The following is a 22,373-nucleotide window of genomic DNA, read 5'->3' on the forward strand; positions in this document are numbered from 1 at the left end:
TGAATATGTGCATGTTTTAGGGCAGAAAGCCTATAAGCTTCCTTTAAATTATTTTGAGTTCATGACTCTTGTGCAGTTAAGAACCATTGACTCTTTAATATGCATTACTGTTGAAGCAGTTCTCCCCATGTGACTGTGTGCACAGATTATATGAAACAAAGTATAAGGATTTGAATTTTATGTTCACTTTATCATAGTACTGACTCCAGACACATGGAGGAACCCTCGATTTTGTCATCTAAAAAGTTATCAACCCCTGCCAGCTTTATCTGATTTAAAGTATACCTTATGTCTTCACCCATGTAATCAGTCAAACATTTGACCTAATGGGGCTAAGAATAAAATTCTCTAAAACACTACCACAGTCACCCAGGTTGATGTTGGTGTATTAATCAAAGCTATTTGGTAAGATTATTCTTACCACGTCAGCACTGAAAAATCTTAATTATCCCACAACTTTTCATGTTCTTATCAATTGTAAAAACTTCGCAAATGCCTTGCTGAGATTAAGAGATATGTTGTCTGTAGAACTTTTCTGATTCACCCATCTAATAAACCTGTGGCTTTGATTTGTTTTAAATGAGCACATCTGAGTCTGTTTGTGCAATCTTTCCTTACCTAAGTAGTCAGAACCATCTGTTTATTAACTAGTGACTCAGATATAGTTTGCCTTCATAGTCTGAATTTAAAACTTTTTTTTTTTAATCATTCACACACTTAACGTTTTCTGGCCCCCTTCCTGCTTTCCGTAATACTTCAGGAATTCTAGTTAGGGTTCCAAGAGCACACTACAAATCTCTGGAATACAATTCACCTGAAGTCATTTAAAGGACTAAGTGACCCAGTGTATCTCTTCGTCTGTCTGTTTCAGTGCCTTATTCCTATGTCTACTCTAACCTTCCCAGTGTGAAGATGATCCTCCCCAAGACGGAGGCATCATGAAGAGGAAATGCTTTCCCTCACTACTTGCACTTCACATAGCCTCAACTCATTCTGCTCTGTAGCCTTTGTGCCAATGTTATTTTCAAGTTTGTGCCAGGCTTCATCACTTGACCTTGATTTTATATGCTGTTTTCTTGTACACATCCTTGAAATATCCATAAGTCATGCAAAATGCCTGTGAAGTCCCAGTCTAGTAAGTCTTGGAGATACGGCTAATATCAAATTTACAGCCTTGTTATTAACAATTCAAGCTCATTTTGCTTATTATCCATTCCCTAAGTATTATTGTAAAGATACCTGCACCCTAAATATTGTCTGTGATCCACCTGCTTATATATATAAGAGCATATATTCACTATATACTTCTTTTGGGCACTTACTCTGCAGGAAATATTGTGCTGGCTGGTAGACCACAAACTTGAAGAATACATAGTATTTACTCTTTACAAATCATAGTCTGGTAGAGAAGAAAAATTTGTACAAATAACTACAATGCAATGGAATATATGAAATGTTTTCATCCTAGGACAGTATCCAGTGGGGGCCAACATCTGGTGGGAGCAGAGAAGGAACTGGATAATGTTTAAGGAGAGGATGGCATTTAAACTGAGTTTTGAGTCCTGAATAGGGTCACTGGAGAATATTTTTTCCCCAAAAAGCTTTTAAGCAAAAGGAATTGCAAGAGGTCAGACTGATGAATGTTTCAGAGAGGTTATGATAAGAACTGAAAAGTTATCTTTGGATTTCATCACTGATTATTTCTAAGAGACCAATTTCACTATCTGGTTAGATAAATGAAAAGTGTTTTTTTTTTTTTTTTTTTAAAGATTTTATTTATTTATTTGAGAGAGAGAGAGAGAGAATGAGAGAGATAGCATGGGGGGGGGAGGGTCAGAGGGAGAAGCAGACTCCCCGCCAAGCAGGGAGCCTGATGTGGGACTCGATCCCGGGACTCCAGGATCATGACCTGAGCCAAAGGCAGTCGCTTAACCAACTGAGCCACCCAGGCGCCCCCCTAAATGAAAAGTTTTTTAAAATTGTTTTTGTGTGTTGTTTTGTTTTACCACTGCAGAGTTATTGGGACATGAGAAATATATATAGTTAGTGTTATAGTGGACAACACTACTAGTCCATTAGTGGAAACACTACTAGTGTTATTGTATAGTGATATAGTATAGTTAGCTTTGAATCCTAAACAGGATCTCTGGAGAATAATTTTTTTGCAAAAGATTTTAAGCATCTTTTTCATGATTATTCTTTTAAATCTATACATGTATGGATTTAAATCTTTATATTATTTAGTATTCATACATACATATTATTCATTACTTACTATTCATTTCTGGAAGGAAAGGTCAACTTTCTGCCTCTTTTTGGTGATTATATTTAAGAAACTGGTACACTTGCACTTTCCTTCTCAGGGGTGGGGGGGCGGTGGCGGGTACAGTGCGGTATTTCTCTTAAGTCTCTTTAGTCAAAAATAGGAATTTCCAGTTAAATGCATTTTGCTTGGTTCTCAAAAGATATAGGGTATTTCTTCATCAAGACCCCAGAGTTTTGATAAGCCATTAAATTTTTTAAAGAAGTTAAAATCTGCTCTTGGATTCCATCTATATAGTTAATTGTTCACTTCCAAAGTCCTTTTTTCTTTTCAAAATAAGAAGAAGAAATCAAAGTGCTTTTAGACTATCTTTTAATTTCCTATTCAAGACGTCAAAGTCCAAGTCTTGAAGATACAGCTCTGTTATTTTAACGGTATTATTTGTTTCACCATGACATACAGTTAAATTTGGTTGCTTTGACTGGTCTTCTCTTATACATCCAGAAAGACAGCATGCTAGTAAGTGTTCTTTTCATATCCTGTAGCCTCCCTTTTCCTTAGCAAGGGTTAAATGAGTACCAAAGTTATTGTTGCAACTGGTTTTGTGAATCCATAGCACAGAAAATGTTCTTCATCAGGTCCTTATCCAATGAAATAAGTACTAATGCTTATAGTTGTTATAATCCCAATGATGCATATTTTCTTTGTTTTCTTTTCAACACTAGTTTGTTTTAATTGTTAAATATATCATTTTCATCAGTATGATCATTGTGAAGCTCATCAAGTTCTAAGTAGAAGGCATGATTAAGCCCTTACTCCAGCAGCCTTTGTACTAAACTATATTCTTTACATATGTTAACTGACCTGTGAGTTATGTTGACATTCACAACTCTATCAGGTAAGTACTTCTATTAGCACCATTCTACAAATGAGAAGACTGAATTTTAGAAAGATTAACTGAACCAAATTTAAGGATGTGATCCATGGTGGAGGGAGGGTCCACATTTTTTTATTATTGATTTTTTAATATTGATATTGATCCCATGACTTAGATTCTTTTGATTTTCTGGGTTTCTTCTTAGATTATTACTTTCACTCCACCTAGGAACTCTTCATCCTCTTTAATAAAGTGGAGCACAGAAAGCATTCCCCAAGTCCTTTACTCTCACCTCCGGAAGGGAGATCGATCGGCATACATATTTATAGCACATATAATTGGTGAGTGCCTTAGGCAGAAAGACAAACATAGCACATGGCCTGCAGGTTGCTAGAATAGTTCCCTCAATGCCTGATTGCTGGGGCATCAAAATGAAGCAGTCCTTTGTGGCTTCCCCAAGACACTCTTCCTCTAAAACAGTCAAGGAAAAATACCTCTTTGCTCTGGGTTGCTGGCTGGGACACTGTCAAATGGAAGAGAAGGTAGAAGGAGCTCCTGGGATCCTGACTTCCTCCCAATCTTTCCATTCCTCTCTCCTTCCCTGTTAGTCTGACTGCATTCCATGTGTGATTCGCAGGACTTGTTGAAGCTCTTTTTATGGCTCTATTATACTTCTGTGTCTTTGGGGATAAATACTAACTAGATGTTTTTTGCTAATTTGGGTGACTATACTTCTAAATATTCAATATGATACATAAGCCAAGCTGGGAAGGCTATCAGGTGAATAAGTAGTGAATAGGATGCCTCCAACAGAAAGAGAAGAGAGAGTCAGAGAGACCCAGAGACAGAGATAGAGAAAAAGAGAGAGGGACATAGTAAACATAGCCTTTGTTTAGATCATCATTTATCTCTCATGCAAATGTTTAAGTAGCCTCCTAAGCATTGTCCCTGCATCCTTTCATTCAGATGTTTGCAGTTTGGCCTCCTGGTTAGAAAGAAACTAGCAAAAGATCTTAAATGCCCGTATTTCAATGGCAACGTCCCTTCTGACATCTATGTGCATTTAGACTAACACCTTTAATTTGCTTTCATAATTTCAATTTATAAAGAATTTGAATTCACCTTTTATGCCTGCCAGTGATACACATGTAAAGTCACTTTGTTATGACTAGTATAAGAAGTCTAATGATTCCACACCTACCCCTCCTATCCTCCAGGCCATGTTTGCTAAGATACAGATAGAACTTAATAGAATGCCATCACTATATTTATATATTAGTGAAAACAGGAAGCAAGTCAGAGGTTGTCCTAAAAATTTGTATTTTCAATTTTATTCCATCTACTTTAGGGAATTGGGAACATTATTTGGTAGCTTTGACTAAGAGTGACCAAAGTAATAAAACTTCTATCTAGGTTTGTTTCTCCCCTGTTATACTTAAATACAGGTTCCCTCTTTACACACACAAGAATGTGTTTTCAAGTGCTTTAGAATTATTAATGAACTGAACTCCCTCAGGAGTGATTCCTTTTAAATCCTGAAATAACAGTTCTTTGAAGATATAAAGTACACCTAATTTAACTGCCTTATCTCACCCAAAGTAGAAGTTTTTAAATTCATTCAGTCCCAACAGGGAGGAGTACACCCATGTAGTACTTTCCTGTTAAAGATGTGGAAGAGCAAACTGGCAGTATAAGGAATCCATAATTTTTCCTGCCAGTGTTATATGTATTTTGGGGATAGAAAAATTTAGAACTTCCAATGTAGCAATTTCTGTTGACAAGAAATTCAATTAAGTTTTAATGGGGGCTGATTTGCTGATAAAATTCCTGATTCTGGTAGTCCACCCAATGTTTTAACAGTTTATAAATTGTTTATCAGCCTTTCTAAGACTCACCAGTAGGGAAAATAAAACAAAACATAACAAAAACACACTATCTCGAAAGGCAGCAACATCAGTAGCTTTGAGAATACTGTTTCTGTGGGTTGAATTTTCAATCTGTATTGTGATTCTCCCTTGTCTACAATCCAATTTCTTTCAGACCCATATGGTGCCAATTTCTTGAAAGCTTATTGTAGTAATATTAAAAATCTCAATCTAAATATCAAATTAGCCCCCAAATCATAAGGAAATAAATCCATGTGGGCTCACAAAATTTCCCCTTCAGGCCTTGAGAGTCTAGTTATTTGTTTCTTTGTTTCTTATGAGGAACAAATTACTTTTAATGTTGCATTTTATAAAGGATTTAAAATGGGTGTCCCCTAAAGTATTTGATTTTTGTGGCATTTTTAAAAACAATCATAACTTGAAAAATCTCAGTATTTGAGCGATGATAATAAAAATTGCTTTGGGCTAAAATTCTGTATTCTGTATCACAGTCCACAGGAAAATTTTACAGCTAAGTAATAAACCTGGAAAATACAGGTTTATAATGGAAACGTTGACAGACTCTAGCAGGCACTGTTGTAATATCTTGAATCTGATTTAAAAGAAGTTTTCAATAACGTTTTTCCAAGCCAATCTTTTGGGGAATGCAAGTTAAAAAAAAAAAAAAAAAGAAAGAAAAAGGTTTCTACTACCTCAGTGATTGATGAAAATGTGAGGAATTTGTGGTCAGATACCCTGGGGCAGCTGTGAAAAAGACAATGGGTACTTGTAACAGGACAATAAGCATGGGCATATTATTGTAAGAAGCTACACGATTGAAGTCCCACTACGTAGAGACATTTTGATATAATGATCGTCCGTAAGTGTCACATACCTAGCATGTTCTCAGGTAAAGGTAGTAATGGAATAAACTATCAGCCCATTTAATTATGTTTTAATAGAAAAATTTTTTGGAGGATAATAACAAGAGTAGCTGTCAAAGATGGTGATTCTAGAAGTAATCAAGTCATTATACTGACATCCATAAGTGTGCTCTCCCACATTCCCCACAAAATTAAGGTACAAGGTACCCTACGTAGTAGGTCAGTTTTTATACTTTAAATTTTACTGTTTCTCATGGGAAATAAGAAGTATTTCCTTCAATTACCTAATTAAGATGGAAACCTAGTTAGGCATGGGTATGATCCATTTGAGGTCACTGCCTTGCCCTGGCCCTGGAGTTGTACAATACAGTGGCCCTGAGAGAGCCAGTGTGTGGAAATGCTTAGGTCAAGCTGAGGAGCAGACTGTGCCAGATAAACACCTCCTTGCTCATTAGCTACATGACCTTGAACAAGTCACCTCTCTAAGTCTTGCATTTTCATGTACAATGGGAATAATATGGACAATAATAAGAGTGATAATATCATTGATTGTTATTCTATTACTGTTACTGCTGTGAACTGTCATTGTCAATGTACATGAAACCAAAGGATGGCAAGGACAACCTGTTCCACAAAGTTCTGATCAGCACCAGTCAAGGTTGGTTGCATATCAGGGACTGGGGGCAATTCATGAAAAATTTCAACCCCACAATGAAGGGACTTTGGCTGTACACTCTTGCTTTAGGGATTGCCATACATGCCTCCAGTCTGTAATAGAAACAGAGTCATTTCAGGTTGATGCTCTGACTTGATGTGCCAAATCTTTAAAGATGTAGCCATCGGAAATTTTTAAAGCAAAACATAAATAACTAGACTCTTAAAGTGTTTTGATAATATATTTATATTTCAAAAATTGAGTACCAGCACCCAGATTAAGAACAGTCTTGGTATCACAAAAGTTCCTCTGTCTGACCCATATTGGTTATATTTTTATGGAATTCTTTAACCTTACATATGAATTAGCTTAAGGATATTATTTTATTTAGCACTTAATGCATCCTTGGTGAAAGGCTTATAAACTTGATTTCATTTTAGCATAATAACTTTGGCAATTACATACATACTAGAAAGAATATGAAAATATAGGGGAATCATTCATTTTGTTTTAAAAAATAAAATAATTCTGATTTTAAAGCTCAATTCAGTCTGACATTTAATCTACAAGAGACTTCATGACAAAATCCTTGGCTTAAGCTTTATATACTAGTTTCTAATAGAGCAGCCCCATCAGTAAACTATATTCATGCTAATGTGCTTGCTTGGGGCAATAATCATCAGAGTCCCCAGTTCTGGTCCCTGCCAGTGAAAGTGCACCAGGAGTGGGTGATGTAGTGTTGTAATTATACAATTAGCCTTGTTAAGGCATGGAGCATTGGGAATAACGGGATCCTGAAGCTTAAAATGTGGCTAGCTGATAGATGACTGTCATTAAGCTCATCCTTTGTTCACTTTGTGATGGGGTAGATACTGAGCTAAGGAAAAGGATTCTTAACGAAGGATAAAATCTTTGACCCATAGCCACTCTTTTTTTATGTGCTCATAACCACTCAGCTCACCCTTCCTTTCCACAACTACACACATATTCTGTTCCACTCTCACCTTAGCCTGATGAAAAATAACAAACATCTGCCAGCAAGCTCTTCTTAATTCATCAAATTTAGATGATAGAAAGGGAAATTTTGTACAAATAGTGTTTAGCCTATTATTTCTAATCATGAAAATAATGGATCTCCCCATCCTATGCTCTTTTCCATATATACATATTAAATTGGATATTGTGGAATTTCAACTACATAGAATTATTCTATATTTAAAATATAAATTCCTCTCACTAATATATTTATATTAAAGTTATATAAAAAACCCAGCTATATATTAATATGTATCTATTTATGTTTGTTACACACACATGCATATAATATCATACAAGCTGTGTATATTCATTTCATCATGTATAATACTAACTAGCATTATTCTAAATTTTGAATTTTCTCAGAAGGTAGAAGATTGACATAAAACCTTAGCTGCTTTCTCTCTTTTTGTCTTCATTACTAACCTAATTTTCTTCTCTTCTGGCTCTGTGCCCTTTGGGTTTGATTGGGCTATCTTTCTTCTGCAGCCAGTGACCTGCTAAATCATTTTCTTATGGTAAGTAGGAGTGTAGATGTTCCCACTAAGTAATTGTAAGAGAATCTAACACTACATTTTGACTGTTGCGTCCCTCCTAGGTCAATAACACAGAACCCAATTCTTCTTTACAGCCACTATTCTAGAATTTATATGTGCAAATCTATGGAGGATATCCTTTGAAGTAAAACTCTACCAAATTATTAATGCTAGAATTAGACTTAGTGTTCAGAGTATGATATGTCCATTGTAATGTATTAAAAACAGTAAGTTCAAAAAATGTCTGAAAAAATAAGTCATTGTTACAAATACAGATCTCAACAAGACTTGAGAGTACAATTTTTGTGTGGTTATAAAAGGATGGCATGAGGTCATGAAATAGTTCTGTATCTTGACTGTGGTGGTGGTTATATTAATCAACACATGTGATAACATTGCTTAGAATTACACGCATGCAGATGCTCACAGTTTTCATGTAAAACTGGGGAAATCTGAATAAGCTCTGTGGATTGTACCAATGTCAAATTCCCAGTTGCAATATTGTGTTATAGTTATACAAGATGCTCTCACTGGGGAAATTGGGTGAAGGCAACATGGAAACCCTCTTTAATTTTTTTTTAACTTTCTACGAATCTACAATTATTTCAAAATAAAAAGTTTTTTTGTTTGTTTTTTGGTTTTTTGGTTTTTTTTAATACTATCTGGAGAAGGAACTGGGCAGGTGTAGAGGAAGTAAATTTTTGTTTTGCCCTCAGTCTCAATATGTTTTTTCTGTTTTCAGCCAAATCATTTGAGCTCCTCATCCTTTGTTTCTCCCCTGTGCAGCAAAAGGCAAGTCCCATCTCTCTGAATTACTGTAAACATCTTGAAATCTGGGAAAAATGGCATTGCATGCATACATCTAAAAGATCATGAATATATATCACAACTTCCTGAGAGCAATGTTATAACACCCGTCTAACTCAACAGTTTTAGAAACAAAAGCCATAGGGGAGCCATAAAGTAGATATACCAGTCCTGCTACTTTGAATCTGCATTTGAGAAAATCACTATGCTCCTAAAAGCTGCTACAATACCAAGCTTCCCATAGTCGTGACTAATAGATGTAATTGCAAACACTTTATACACATGAAGTACAATTTAAACCATTTGGGTTGCATAGCTTTCACTTTTCTGTCAAAAAAAAAAAAGTACGTTAAAAGTACTAGCTAACGCATACATTTACAGTAAAGAAATTAAGTTCTTTATTTTCTGGATGTGTATGGTAACTGAATGAAAACTTTGCCATTTCTACAATAGAGTAACTTCCAAGCTGAATTAGAGTTGCTCAGCATGCCAAACACAGCCACGGGCAAAGCAAAGCAAAAGGGAAGCTTGCTATTTTATAGGTTAGACAAGAAATAACCTACAATGACTGTGAGAGGCCTTCATATTTCATGCAAACCCCAGGAAACAATTAAGGCCTCATTGCAATTCTGGGACCTGTGCTTTAGAAACTGCATCAATAAACTTCATTTTCATCTGGTACATTCGAGAGTCTCTCTTATCCCTTACTACCCCTTTTATATCGTCCTCCTTTCAGGCAATGAGAACTTGGCACATAAATAGAAAGCATGAGGTTGTTTCAGGGAGGGGATAAATACGATTCAAATTCAGCCAGGTGCTTTATCACCAATTTGGGAGGTTGCAATGTTATTAGACTTTCTGATATAAAGATGGAGAGGGAAAACTATCGGTGGAAAAGAGAGATTCGAAAAAAAAAAAAAAAAGAAACCCTTGGAAGGTAAACTGAAAACACAAAAGTACGTGGAGGTAAAAATCTAGCTGCCTCTCATTTAATATTCTATAGGGGGAAAGTTCATTACATCATTTAAAAGTTATCACAAGAGCCATATGATCTGTTAGACTAACTAATACTGTAGCAGTTATTTCACCAATTGTAAACAAGGAATCCACAAATCTTACAGAGCCAGGGGAAGGGCTGCTGGCTGTTAGTTGATCTAGGCTGGGGTGTCTGGTGACACCAGGGGGGCCAGGGTGGTACATGCATTTAGATCCTGGCTTTGTGACTAAGAAGAACTGTGGCCTTAAATGGACTCTGTTGCCCGTTTGGGCTTCAGTTTCCCCATCTTCAACACAAGCTCATCAGATGGTCTTCAAGCTGGTCTCCGTGAAGACCCCAGGAACCTCAGAGTCCCAAGAAGCCCTCTCAATGCTATCTGCTGCTGTAGTTACAGCTTGGTTTTATCTGTTTAGATTTTCAAGTATAAGATTTCACTTAAAACAATTGCATGCCTTAAACATTTTTTTTTTTTTTAATCACTGAACGAGATAATCTTCCAGGGCTCCTTGCTGTGCCAAAATTTCAACAAGTTCTGATATTAATTTTTCTTAAACATTCACCACCTCTACAAAGTAACTTTTCTGGACTGGATCCTTTCCATGTAATTTTTCTATTGCTTTCCTTTCCTTTTGTATACACAGCAAACTACTTTAAGATACTAGAGATTGGAGAGCTCTGTTTCCATGAAGCTGAACAAGGAGCGACTTTATGTACCAATTATGAAGGTCAGAAAAGTAGAGACTGTCCCTGTCTGCCAAGCATCATATGTTTCTTTTTTTTTAATTTAAATTCAATTAATTAACATATAGTGTATTATTAGTTTCAGAGGTAGAGTTCATTGATTCATCAGTCTTATATAATACCCAGTCCTCATTGCATCACATGCCCTCCTTAATGCCCATCACCCAGTTGCCTCATCCTCCCACCCCCTCCCCCTAGCAACCCTCAGTTTGTTTCCCATGATTAAGAGTTTCTTATGATTTGTCTCCCTCTCTGATTTCATCTTGTTTTATTTTTCCCTCTCTTCCCCTATGATCCTATGTTTTGTTTCTTAAATTCCACATATGAGTGAGATCATATAATTGTCTTTCTCTGATTGACTTATTTCACTTAGCATAATACCCTCTAGTTCCATCCACGTTGTTGCAAATGGCAAGATTTCTTTTTTTTTTTTTTTTTTTTTTTTTATGGCTGAGTAGTATTCTATTGTGTATATATACCAAATCTTCTTTACCCATTCATCTGTCAATGGACATCTGGGCTCCTTCCATAGTTTGGCTATTGTGGACATTGCTGCTATAAACATTGGGGTGCAGGTGCCCCTTTGGATCACTACATTTGTATCTTTGGGGTAAATACCCAGTAGTGTAATTGCTGGATCACAGGGTAGCTCTATTTTCAACTTTTTGAGGAACCTCCATACTGTTTTCCAGAGTGATTGCACCAGCTTGCATTCCCACGTAAGTGTGGATTCTCCACACTCTTGCCAATATCTGTTTCCTGACTTGTTAATTTTAGCCATTCTGACTGGTGTGAAGTGGTATCTCATTGTGGTTTTGATTTTTACTTCCCTGGAGCATCATATATTTCTCATCAGATTCTTTAATATCCCTAGAAGAATCCTTGTGGGACCTCCCAATACATGTTTAAAATGGAATTTCTGACCGACGATGATAGGTCAGCACCAAGCTGGAATAATTTTAATTTAGAAAAAAAATTAATGTAATGTTCCCCTAATTTGTTATCTCAGATCAAATTCACTTTCATTTAACATGGGGTTAATGATGGAAAAACTTCTCCAGGGCAGATTTGTATTTTGTCCTGGAAAAAAATTTCAAGTGAACCCTTTAATTGTACAAAGGTATAGCAATCTTCTTCTGAAATGGCTGGCCCAAACACTGCTCTGTGTGATTAAAAAAAAACAAACCAAACAAACAAACCAAAAACAAAAAACAAAAAAAACCCCCGCAATGCCAATATTTATTGAGCAATACTATGTGTTAGGCAATATATTAATATAATGACATATTTTATTATTTTATTTAATTGTTATAATAACTCTGTGAACTAAATATTGTTATCCTGATGTTTAGATAAGGAAGTTGAGAGAGTTTAAAAAACTTGCCAAAAATTTTACAGCTAATGATTGATAGTTGGGATTCAAAGCTAGATATTTCTAATTCCAAAATCTGTTTTCCTTCACCATTATAATCATAGTAGGGTCTCAAAGGAAATTTGCTATATTCATGCGTAAAATAATAAATGAGTACAAATGAATAAAGGAATATAATAAATGAGTAAAAATGAATAAAGAAATATATATATATATATTCCTGTTCTGTAGAACCTTCTAAGTTTTCAGATTAATATCAGTTGCTCCTATTTATTTATTAATTCAAATTTGATAAACATAGCTTTGTTTCATTTTATATAAGCACAAGTATTCTCATTTAGCAAAACGGAAAAATGGGTCTCAAAGTTCTCACAACTATGAATTAGAATTAATACCCAGATTGTATTTCTCTATGCTTGATATTCTTTCTGTTACATACACTGCCTTTCTGTAGAAGTCATGTCTACATTGTTTTGATGATAATAAATATTAAATAATGTATTATAATTTTACTTAATATTATAATGACATATTAAGTACTAAAGCTTTGGTAACAAATGTTCAAAGCTAAGGTATGATCTCATTTAACCATCACAACAGCTGGACGAATGGAGGCTGTTGCTCATTTTATAGATGAGGAAACAGATTTAGAGATATTAAGGAATTTGCCAAAGTCATACAGATGATAAATGGTAGAACTAAAAGAGGAACAGAGTACTACTTCCTTTTAAATTCTGCCCTAAAATACTAATGGATGGCACCGTCTCTCATCTGTCACCATTTGAGGCAATATTTTTTGTTTACTTGGTTTTTTTATCTATCTCCCCCAGTAGAATACAAAAACTATGATAGAGAGACTTACTCTTTCTTGAAATCCTAGATCTTGGGATAGTACCTGCTACATTATAACTTGATTTTTTTTAGATGAATAAATACATTAATCTTTCCTAAAAACCACAGATATTCTCCTTTGTGATTTAAATCTCAAGTGTCTAAGGGCTCCTGGGTGGCTCAGGTGGTTAAGTGTCCAACTCTTGATTTTGGCTCAGGTCATGATCTCAGGGCTATGAGAAAGAGCTGATTGATGTTAGCTATAATTATTATTTTCCTACCTACTGTTGTATTTTCCATAGAATGTTATAACACAAAGAAAAATCTGTCATTTTACAGTATTATCCCCTATCCTTCCAGCTTTATCAGTGAAAGAAAGGATGCAGCCAAAAGCAAAGTGGGTCTTGGAGCAATTATGATGCTTACTTTCATGAGCCTTCTTGACTGGAATAGTGATTTGTAAAGTACTTGTGTTTACTAAGACCATCTTACTCATATTTTGCAGACATTTAAAAAATAATTCTCTGTTTTGAGGCTTTCAACCTATAGCTAATAAAGGAGATTGTTTTTAAACACTCCATGTTCTAGGAGCTGAGCCAGAGAACTTACATTGGGCTGTTTTATTTAATCTTTGCAAACCACTGTGAGGAAGTATATCAGTTTTTTATTGCTGTATCTAATTACCACAAATTTAATGGCTTAAAACAATACAAATTTATTTTCTTACAGCTGTGGATGTCAGAAGTCCTGAATTGGTTTATAAACTGGAATAAAATCAAGGTATAGCAGGCCTGGACCTTGTAGAGAGAATCTATTTCATTTCTAGAGGTAGACTCTATTTTCTGGCTTGTGGCTCCTTTCTCCATCTTCAAAGCACATCACTCCAGATCTGCTCCCATCTTTTTATCTTACTTACTCCCACTTATAAGGATTCTTAGATTACATTGGGCCCATCCGGATGATCCGGGATAATCACATCTCAAGATCCTTAATTTAGTAACATTCACACATTCCCTTTTAACATGTATAGTAACTTATTCACAGATGCTGGGGATGGGACTTAAAAAAGACAAAGATGTGTAGATTTTTTCATTTTCTTTTTGAGTTAAAATATTTACTAAATGTTTATTGAATGGCTACTATACCAATTTTCGGTGCTAGGAAGAAATATGAATCAGACTGAGTTAGTAGCTAGGTAATCACAAATTTTCCTATATATTTAAATACCTATAACTCTTCAGTCTATCTTGAGAGTCCCAACCAAATTCAACTACCTAACTGAAAGTTTCACTGCCATGTTCGATAAACCTTTGCAATTTGCCATGTCTGGAACTGAACTCTTGAATTTTTTTCTACAACTATGTTCAATCCCTCAGTCCTCACCAGCTCAGGAAACAGCAGCACCATACTCCCCCACAACTGATCAGTATTCAGATGCCTATATTTATCTTAAAAATATGTCCTAATCCTATTTACTTCTCCTTATTTTCATTACCCCCAGACTTCTGACTGGTAGCTTCATTTCCATTCTCGGATTGCCTTGATCTCACCTCTATACATAAACCGGCATGATCTCATTAGAACATAAAATACTTCAATACCTACAGTGTATTTATAAAAAAATCCAAACTTTTCACGCCACACAGGGTTACCACACATCTGGTTCTGTTTAGGACATTGGTGTGCCTGCTGTCTTGGTGGAACTAGTGATAGAGCCTTCTTTCACTCCTAAAATTGTCCCAGTTGGATGATAAATTACACGGTTCCTGTGGAATTTTTCATCTGCCTAAATTTTCCTCCCATAAGCAAACTCTTCTCTCCTAGGACTCAATAGGGTCTGCCTTAAGTCTCTCCTGTAATTATTTTTCTTCAAAATCTGAACCAAAGAATTAAGTATAATCCTATACTTAATTGTTTTATCTGTTGACTGTTACGCCATTAAAGACAACCAGGCCCACGTCCATGATATTTGCCCCTAAACGCTTTAGGCAGCATAATACCTGACACATGGAAGGTGTCTACAGGTATTTATTAAAAGGTTAATGACTAAATAAACTTGCCATATAGTCAGATAGTTATATAAACACATAGTATAACATTTACATAATAAAAATGTGTTCAAGATACCAATGACCAAAACCAGCACAGAAGCAGAAGAAGTTGCTTCTGTTTGGAGAAAAACGTTGAGTAGGGAAGGTGCTGTAAGGGGAGGAAGCCCAATCAGTGTTGATGGATGGAAAAGATCATGTTATGTGATCAAGAAGCTATGAGGAAAGATTTCTAGTAGAAAGGCTGGCATTCACAAAGGCAAAATGGTTTAAAACAGTGTGATTATTCTGGGAACTCAAAGTAGTTTCTATTATTAGGGTGTACAGCCTTGCATAAATGATATATTAATGTCATGAATCCCTAAGGACAAAACCTAAATTATGAAGAAACCTGCAGGAAACATAGAGAACAGCAAAGGAATTTGAAACTTAGTTTTGTTTTCATCTATAGTGCTAGGATGATTTGAAAATTTCTATTGCCTGTTTAGCTCACCTTATAATTCATAGAAGTTTAGATATGTAAATCAGTTTTTGAAGAGTTGTATTTCAAACTTCATTACCATAAAAAAATCCTCTAAGTTGTGAGTTTGTTATATAATTGTCAAAAAATTATAAAAATGGTCCATAAGGAAACTATAACGAGATTTATGGTATATAAAACTAAACTGGGCTTTTCCCTCAGATAATTTTTTGGGGTTAACATTTCTACTTTGGGAAATGAGTTTTCATTCATTCTTAGACTGTAAAAAGAAATAGCCTAGAATTACTAAATTAACATTTTGGCATTTATATTATACAAATGCAAAGATGAACACATCTGTAGAATTAACCAAACATTAGGTCAAATTTTGATGTAAATAAAAGTTGAAATAGAGAATTAAAACTTGTCTCAGATCTATTTACCTAGGAGAAAATTTTCAAGAAATATTCTTGGTATAGATAATCATAAATGGGTTCTTTGAATATAAAAAATGTACACCAGAAGTTTCACACTGGTGGATAGTGGGACATAAACGCTTTGTTTGGCTTCCAGAACAATTGAAAAGTTTGAGCCAAGATTTAAATTTGGAGAAGTCACATAAAAAAAAAAAAAATCCAGAATTTTGGCCCCTCTGAAAAACTGGAAGAGCACATAACTCTGGTGGGAAAAAACCACAGTCCTATAGAGGGCAGTAGGTGTCCTCTAGCCCACTATACAGCCACGTCCCCATCACCCCAGGTGCTGAGATCCATGCCACTTCCCTTATGTATGTCACATGCCATGCCTTGTACCAAAACACCCCAACCATTAAAGACTAATTGAGAATTATCAAAATGTCTAGGAAAATATTTAGAACTTGATGATCTGTAATACTGAGAACTGAATGTACATACCGTCTTAATAAAATCCTCTAAAAATGGAACAATTCAGAATTCAATCTTGGCTTTCTTGGATTTTGTTTGTTATTTAAATTATATAAAAAAAATTAAAAAGCCAATCAAATTTGGTATAACATTTTTTTTTTTCTCCTGACCAGTAAGCTATTTGTTTTGGCATCTGGTCCATATAACACAATTAGCAGTAAAATAATCCAAAGATGTTTAACATGTGTTTAATCTGTGCTTTTAATGCAAAAACTTCCATATACCTTCCAATATAGCAAAAGTAATTTATTTTATTTAAGTATATTAAAAGACTAGACATGTTTTCAATATCCATACTGTTCTAGAATGGGAGAAAGAAAGCCAGGGGAGTTATTTCCATGGGAAGTGATGGGCACTTACCTTAGCTATCTGGACACACCAGTTAAGCAGAAGCTGGGATCCAATGTTATCCTTGTGTTCATGGACATAATCCAACAGGCAGCCATGGGGCATAAGCTGTGTAACGAGCTGAATGGTTGGGCTCAGACACACACCCAATAACCGGACTAAGTGTGGATGGTCCATACTTGCCATGATCAAAGCTTCCTATAAAAAATTAATAAATAACACCATCATTTCAACTCAAATTTCTTTATAGCACGATATTAATGGTGCTGATCATAATTTTGAAAATGTACTCTCATTCAACGGAATCAATTAAAAATGAAAAGACATTAATGCAGCTATTATATTCTTAAAGTGATTTAGCTCAAGTAAAATTAAGTGAAAAAGACTATACTTTTGTTAAAATGGAAAATGTTATAGAATTAAATGCATATAAAATTAATATTAGTGTTTTCTCTTTTGTAATATGGACAATATTTGATTTTATTTCCTGCTAAGTTAGTTGATATTGAATCCTAGCTTATACTGTGGATTTTTAACTTTTGATCTTTAGTTCTAGAATACAATAATCTATACAAAAGCAGTTATTTTCACGTAGTATAAGGTGACCCAAAGTTAAGTCATCCATTATTAGTGTGGATTTAGAGAGCATACACAGGTGTAATTTATAAATTATAAATATCAAAATTTAAACAATTATAAGCAATATGCCATTGTGGATTTATGTAGAAAAATAAACCTTTTAATAAGACATTTTGCTCCATAACTTTGTCTTTACTCAAATTTATTTCATTTCCAAAATTGTAAGTGAGGTATTATTCATAGAATTATAAAATTTGAAAGCTAATTGAGACTATAAAAAATTGTCTACTCCAACTTTATCATTTCATAAAATGAGAAAACAGCTCTAATTTCTTTATCATAATTATGTCACTTTGGTTTAATGAAGATAAAATTGGACATATGATAGTTATTTAGTACATCTTAAAGTTAGCCTCCAATTAAAAGTTATTTTAAGTATCTTTATTGCAATTTGAAACAGATAGGACCATACACGCACACACAGGGCTGGCACATATATGGCAATTTATTATCAGTCGGTTTACACTGAAGCCATGAGAATGTTCATTGTAGCATTCTTGAATATTTTCTGTAACTTTGCAATTTTTCAAAACAAAAACGTTATGCACAGAAAGCTATATTGACCTTTTGTTTAAGATGGCATGGCAGATTGAATACACAAATTTACTTCCATTTCCTCTCAATTCCACTATACTAGCAATAAAGGAATTAATCAAGAGGCAGACACCAACAGTCATAGAGAGGAGGCAATAAAGATAGAGTAATAAGAGTAGGAATTGGCTTACTAGTTGTAACTAATTTTGCATATGTATGACATCTGAAGCCTAATGTAGCAGGTAGGGAAACAGAGAAGAAATCCAATTTACGCCACATGTGTATACCACCAAAGGCTCAAGTAGTGTTAGCACCACAAATTTCTGCAAATGGAGCAGGAGGGAGAAACTTCCGTCAGTAGGATTGTTTCCAAGTGTATTTAGGAGGCACCTAAGACTACAGATCTCCTCCCCTCCATCAAAAGGATTGTGGACTATGGATATTAGGCAAAATGGAAAGAGAAGTACTCTAGTGAAAACAGTAGGGTTATGTAAATTTATATATGGAGAAAATTGGGGCCACCTTCCAGTTCCTTCTCCCAAATGGAGCTATGACTTTAAAATTCTGAAGTGTAAATTGTTTAAACCTCAAATTCCAAATCCAGCAAAATTTCAGTTAAGTGAGTGGATATACAGACATGTTCAGGCATGTCTGTTCTTAAACAACTTATCTCAGGGGGTGCCTGGGTGGCTCATTCAGTTGAGTGTTGGACTACTAGTCTCGGCTCAGCTCATGATCACAGGGTCATAAGATCAAGCCTGGCATTGGGCTCTGTGCTCAGCAGGGAGTCCGCTTGAGATTCTCTCCCTCTGCCCCTCCCCCATTCATGCGCGCACGCTCTCTCTCTCTCTCTCTCAAATAAATAAATCTTAAAAAAAACCACAAACTCATGTCACATATTTCCTTTCTCTGTTAGATGTGTTCATTAAGTAAGAGGGGGCGTTAAAAGAGTACATTTAATTAAGGAAACAAAAAATGACAGTGAAGGGATATTCCAGAATAAAAGCAGTACAAGAGACCAAGATAGCAGTCAGTCCAGAATGGAGTGGGACATATTGATCTGGAAAAGGTAATCCAAGAAGATGGAGATGATAGAATACTTAATGAGCTTAAAATACATTAAGGGTATGTATATTTAGCAGAAGCTGAAGGTCAAATTAGGATTGATGCACAGAAACCTAAGCAAAGGTAAAATGAAGAAATTGATTTGATGTAAAGTACAAGACATACACAAGTAAAGAAAATCATGTATTTACTATAGAGCATGGCTGGGAATAGTTACATAAGCATAAGGACATAAATGCAAAATGTTGATATAAGCAAACACCATATGACTATCCTGGAAAATGAAGGGAAGGGAAATAGAGTATACTTCTGTAAGGGGATAATGGGAAGAAAGTGAAAGGTACATTCCTGTTGTTCATAGTGACAAGTTAGTGTATGATGCATAAAATGGAAAAATCAAGAGTTGACAGTGTAAGCATAATATTTAGATACAGGGTTAAGTGAAAAAAATAAATTGCTGAGAAATTGAAAGTGATTACTTTGGGCAGTGGAAAACAGGCAGGAAATGGAATGGAGAGTCACTCTAGACTTCTCTCTTTTACTATTTGCCTTGCAGACGTATTTGACTTTTATTATTACCTTAGAGCTATTTGAGAGGACATTATTAATTTTTAATCTCCACTACTATTTTAGTGGTGTTGATTTCAGCTGAGTCTAAAGATTATTGACAATTATGGTATATGTCTGATGGAGTATATGGAGTTACTGGATCCAGTCAGGTCTTAGGTGCGGTATAAACTTTTACTTTTGTCAGTAAGGAAGAGTGGAGCAGAATGGGCAAGTGTCTTTGAGAAAGAAGAGATATAAGGCCAAACAGAAGCAATAAGCTGGTAAAATGGCGTCGGCCCAATTCAAAAGACTGTCTTTGAGCCTTTGTGGGCAGAAGCTGAAATTGTTGTTTTCCAGATGGCTCTCAAGTAGATGCTGCAATTCCCCCCTCCTCAGTGGCCCCAGGGAGCCAGAGTCAGAGAACAGGGGAGAACACCAATTTCTATGCTTCCTTGCTGAGCCAACCACAGCAACACCTGAGGACTAGCAGCCCAGGGAGCACTGAGGGGCATCACCTCTGGCAAGGATACTGGCATCCTTAGGTAGTACCAGTCAACAGTGGTACCAGCCGATGGTGCCGGGGGGAGAAGAGACGCTCCATATGGGGGCCAGGCTGGTAAGGAAGAACACTGCAAATATCACAGGAGGACTGGGACTGGGACATTGGTTTATAGGTACATATGAGGCACTCAGTAAGTGCCCAAACTATATGGGGAGACTTCTTTAGGGGTTTGAGTTTCTGCATAATCAGCAAAGCCAGAAATTTGAGTTATTACTATGAATATGGCCCCATTTGGATCCAAAGGGTAGAAATATTTTGGTTTTACTTGCTGTATATTTTAGCAAACATTTGAAATAAAGCAAATCAATGTAGTACAGATAAGAATGTGAGCCAAGTAATATTGTATTGTTATTAATTAATTAATTATTAACATTAATATTGAAAGTATAAACCAGAGGGCTCCTTCACTGAATTATGATATGCACACATATATACATATATACACCAACAAATAAGCAAAACATGTAATCAAACTAAATATCTAATTTAATAAAGTACCACATTAGATATTATCTAATTAAGTTAAATTTATACTGATTGCATTTTCTCTATTTCTCTTCTGGTGGCTCTCAGTCTCTTATGAGCATAAGAGTCACCTAGGTTTGTCATTATAAGTAGCTATCCTGGCCCCACTCCGTGATAATCAGGGCTAGAAGTAGATCAGGAATCTGCATTTGTAGCAAGCTCTCCAGATGAAGCTACTGTAGGAAATATGAAAATTAAGGACCTCTGGAATATTGCCATAAAATGTATCTATAATCTCGTTGCAAAAATCGTAATTTGCAGTTGTGGTTTGATCCCCATTATAACACTAGAAGCAGTCAAAGGATGTAGTAATTCTCAGGTGTAAAAGGAGAAAACCAAAAGCTGGGTGGGCTTACTGCCCAGGTTATATTTGATAAGTACTAGGATCAGGTTTAAGATTCAGGATTTCTGATTCTTAGTGCAGTTGCTACTTCCTATGATACTGAACTTCATAAGTTTCAGTTCCATCAGCACTTGGCACTGTAGCACTGTTAACTTATCTTGTTAACAAGAAGACAGCTCCAAACACCTGATATTAGTTGTATCTGAAGAATTGGGTCAAATTATACTTTATTTCCTGAGGAGCAACTAAAATCAAACAACAAATTTGCACTAACAGGTAAACAGCCATCACTTACAATATGCTTTCAGAAAAAGCCAAAGGAAACATATTTCTCTGATTTCCTGAGAGTATTATTTGGTACAGACCATTTCTTGAGAAAGAAAATGATGAAATTTAAAGTAAAAGAAAGATTTGGAGGTTATTTCAGGCTTCTTTTTCAGTATGAAATATATAAACAATTTTTTTTTCCTTTACAACTCAAGGAGTGATGATAATTCCATTCTAAATATGCATGTGAAAAGTTTACATCAGAAGAGCGTAAAAAAGTCACATGAAAGTTCTCTTTAAAAAAATCTATTAGTAAGTCCTGGCAAAAAAGCTGGGGTTGTATTAAGGAAAATTGCTCATCACACTACAAAGAGTATTTGAAACCAAATTGCAGAGTATTTGCATAATAGTTCTCTTTTTTTGAGAAAGAAAAGATGAACAAGACACTAATTGTAGGTTTTATTTTTTTTCATAAAGGAAATAGCAGATGGCTTTTTTGGGGGATAGGGAAAGAGATAAAGAAAAGAGAACGTGGATTCATTTAGAGTGATGAGTGGGATGGAAAGGGAAAAAAATTCCAATATTTTAATAATGGAGTGTTGGATTTCAATAAATTGCTCTGTGTTGAAGTTAATAACGTCCCTTGTTACCTATCTCCGTGTGGGGCCTGTGGAAGCAATTTTGGAATCTTTGTTGCTGTACTAGAAAATGTCACCGAAGGCCACTGGAATAAATACAAGTTGACAGGTGCATTATCTATTTTTTCAGAAATAAAATTAGTTTCTGTCTTTGTTTTCCCTTCTGCTTTATAAGATTTTTTCTTATAGGTGAATTAAAGAGTTTTCTCGTTGGACAGAGGGGAAGGATGTAACAGGTGCTACGCTGAAAACTCTAAAGCAAGAACATTTTTCTTTACAATGAAGTCTGGTTTGAATAAGGACATTTTTTTAAAATATCAAGGGACATCCAGGGCAGAGACAAAAAGCTCTGAAGCATGTGTACCATTATTCTCTTGCCTATGCTGTTTGTATCTCTATTTGTGTCTGAAAGGAAGATATTTCTGTACAATAATAAAAGTAAGCAATACCATTTGTCACATTAAGGTATCATTTTGCCCAGCCTTCAGATGTTTATACCTTGCCACTTAAACTTGTTTTCTCACTTGTGTTGGTTAGTGGTTTCACGAAAAGAAAAAATAAAAGAAAAACATATGGCCAGTGAAAACT

At 35.3% G+C, this 22,373-nt stretch overlaps 1 protein-coding gene across 4 annotated transcripts in view; it reads right to left on the reverse strand.

Moving 5' to 3' along the window:
- The window catches only part of ERBB4 (erb-b2 receptor tyrosine kinase 4), a 1,094,545-nt gene that overhangs the window by 140,047 nt on the left and 932,125 nt on the right, over positions 1 to 22,373 (reverse strand). For all 4 annotated transcript variants that reach the window (XM_078071282.1, XM_078071280.1, XM_078071283.1 and 1 more), the window contains exon 20: positions 16,676 to 16,861. In XM_078071282.1, coding sequence (XP_077927408.1) covers positions 16,676 to 16,861 — 186 coding nt within the window. The remainder of the gene's footprint in view (positions 1 to 16,675; positions 16,862 to 22,373) is intronic.

This window comes from Halichoerus grypus, chromosome 4, assembly GCF_964656455.1.
Source record: "Halichoerus grypus chromosome 4, mHalGry1.hap1.1, whole genome shotgun sequence".
NCBI lineage: Eukaryota > Metazoa > Chordata > Mammalia > Carnivora > Phocidae > Halichoerus > Halichoerus grypus.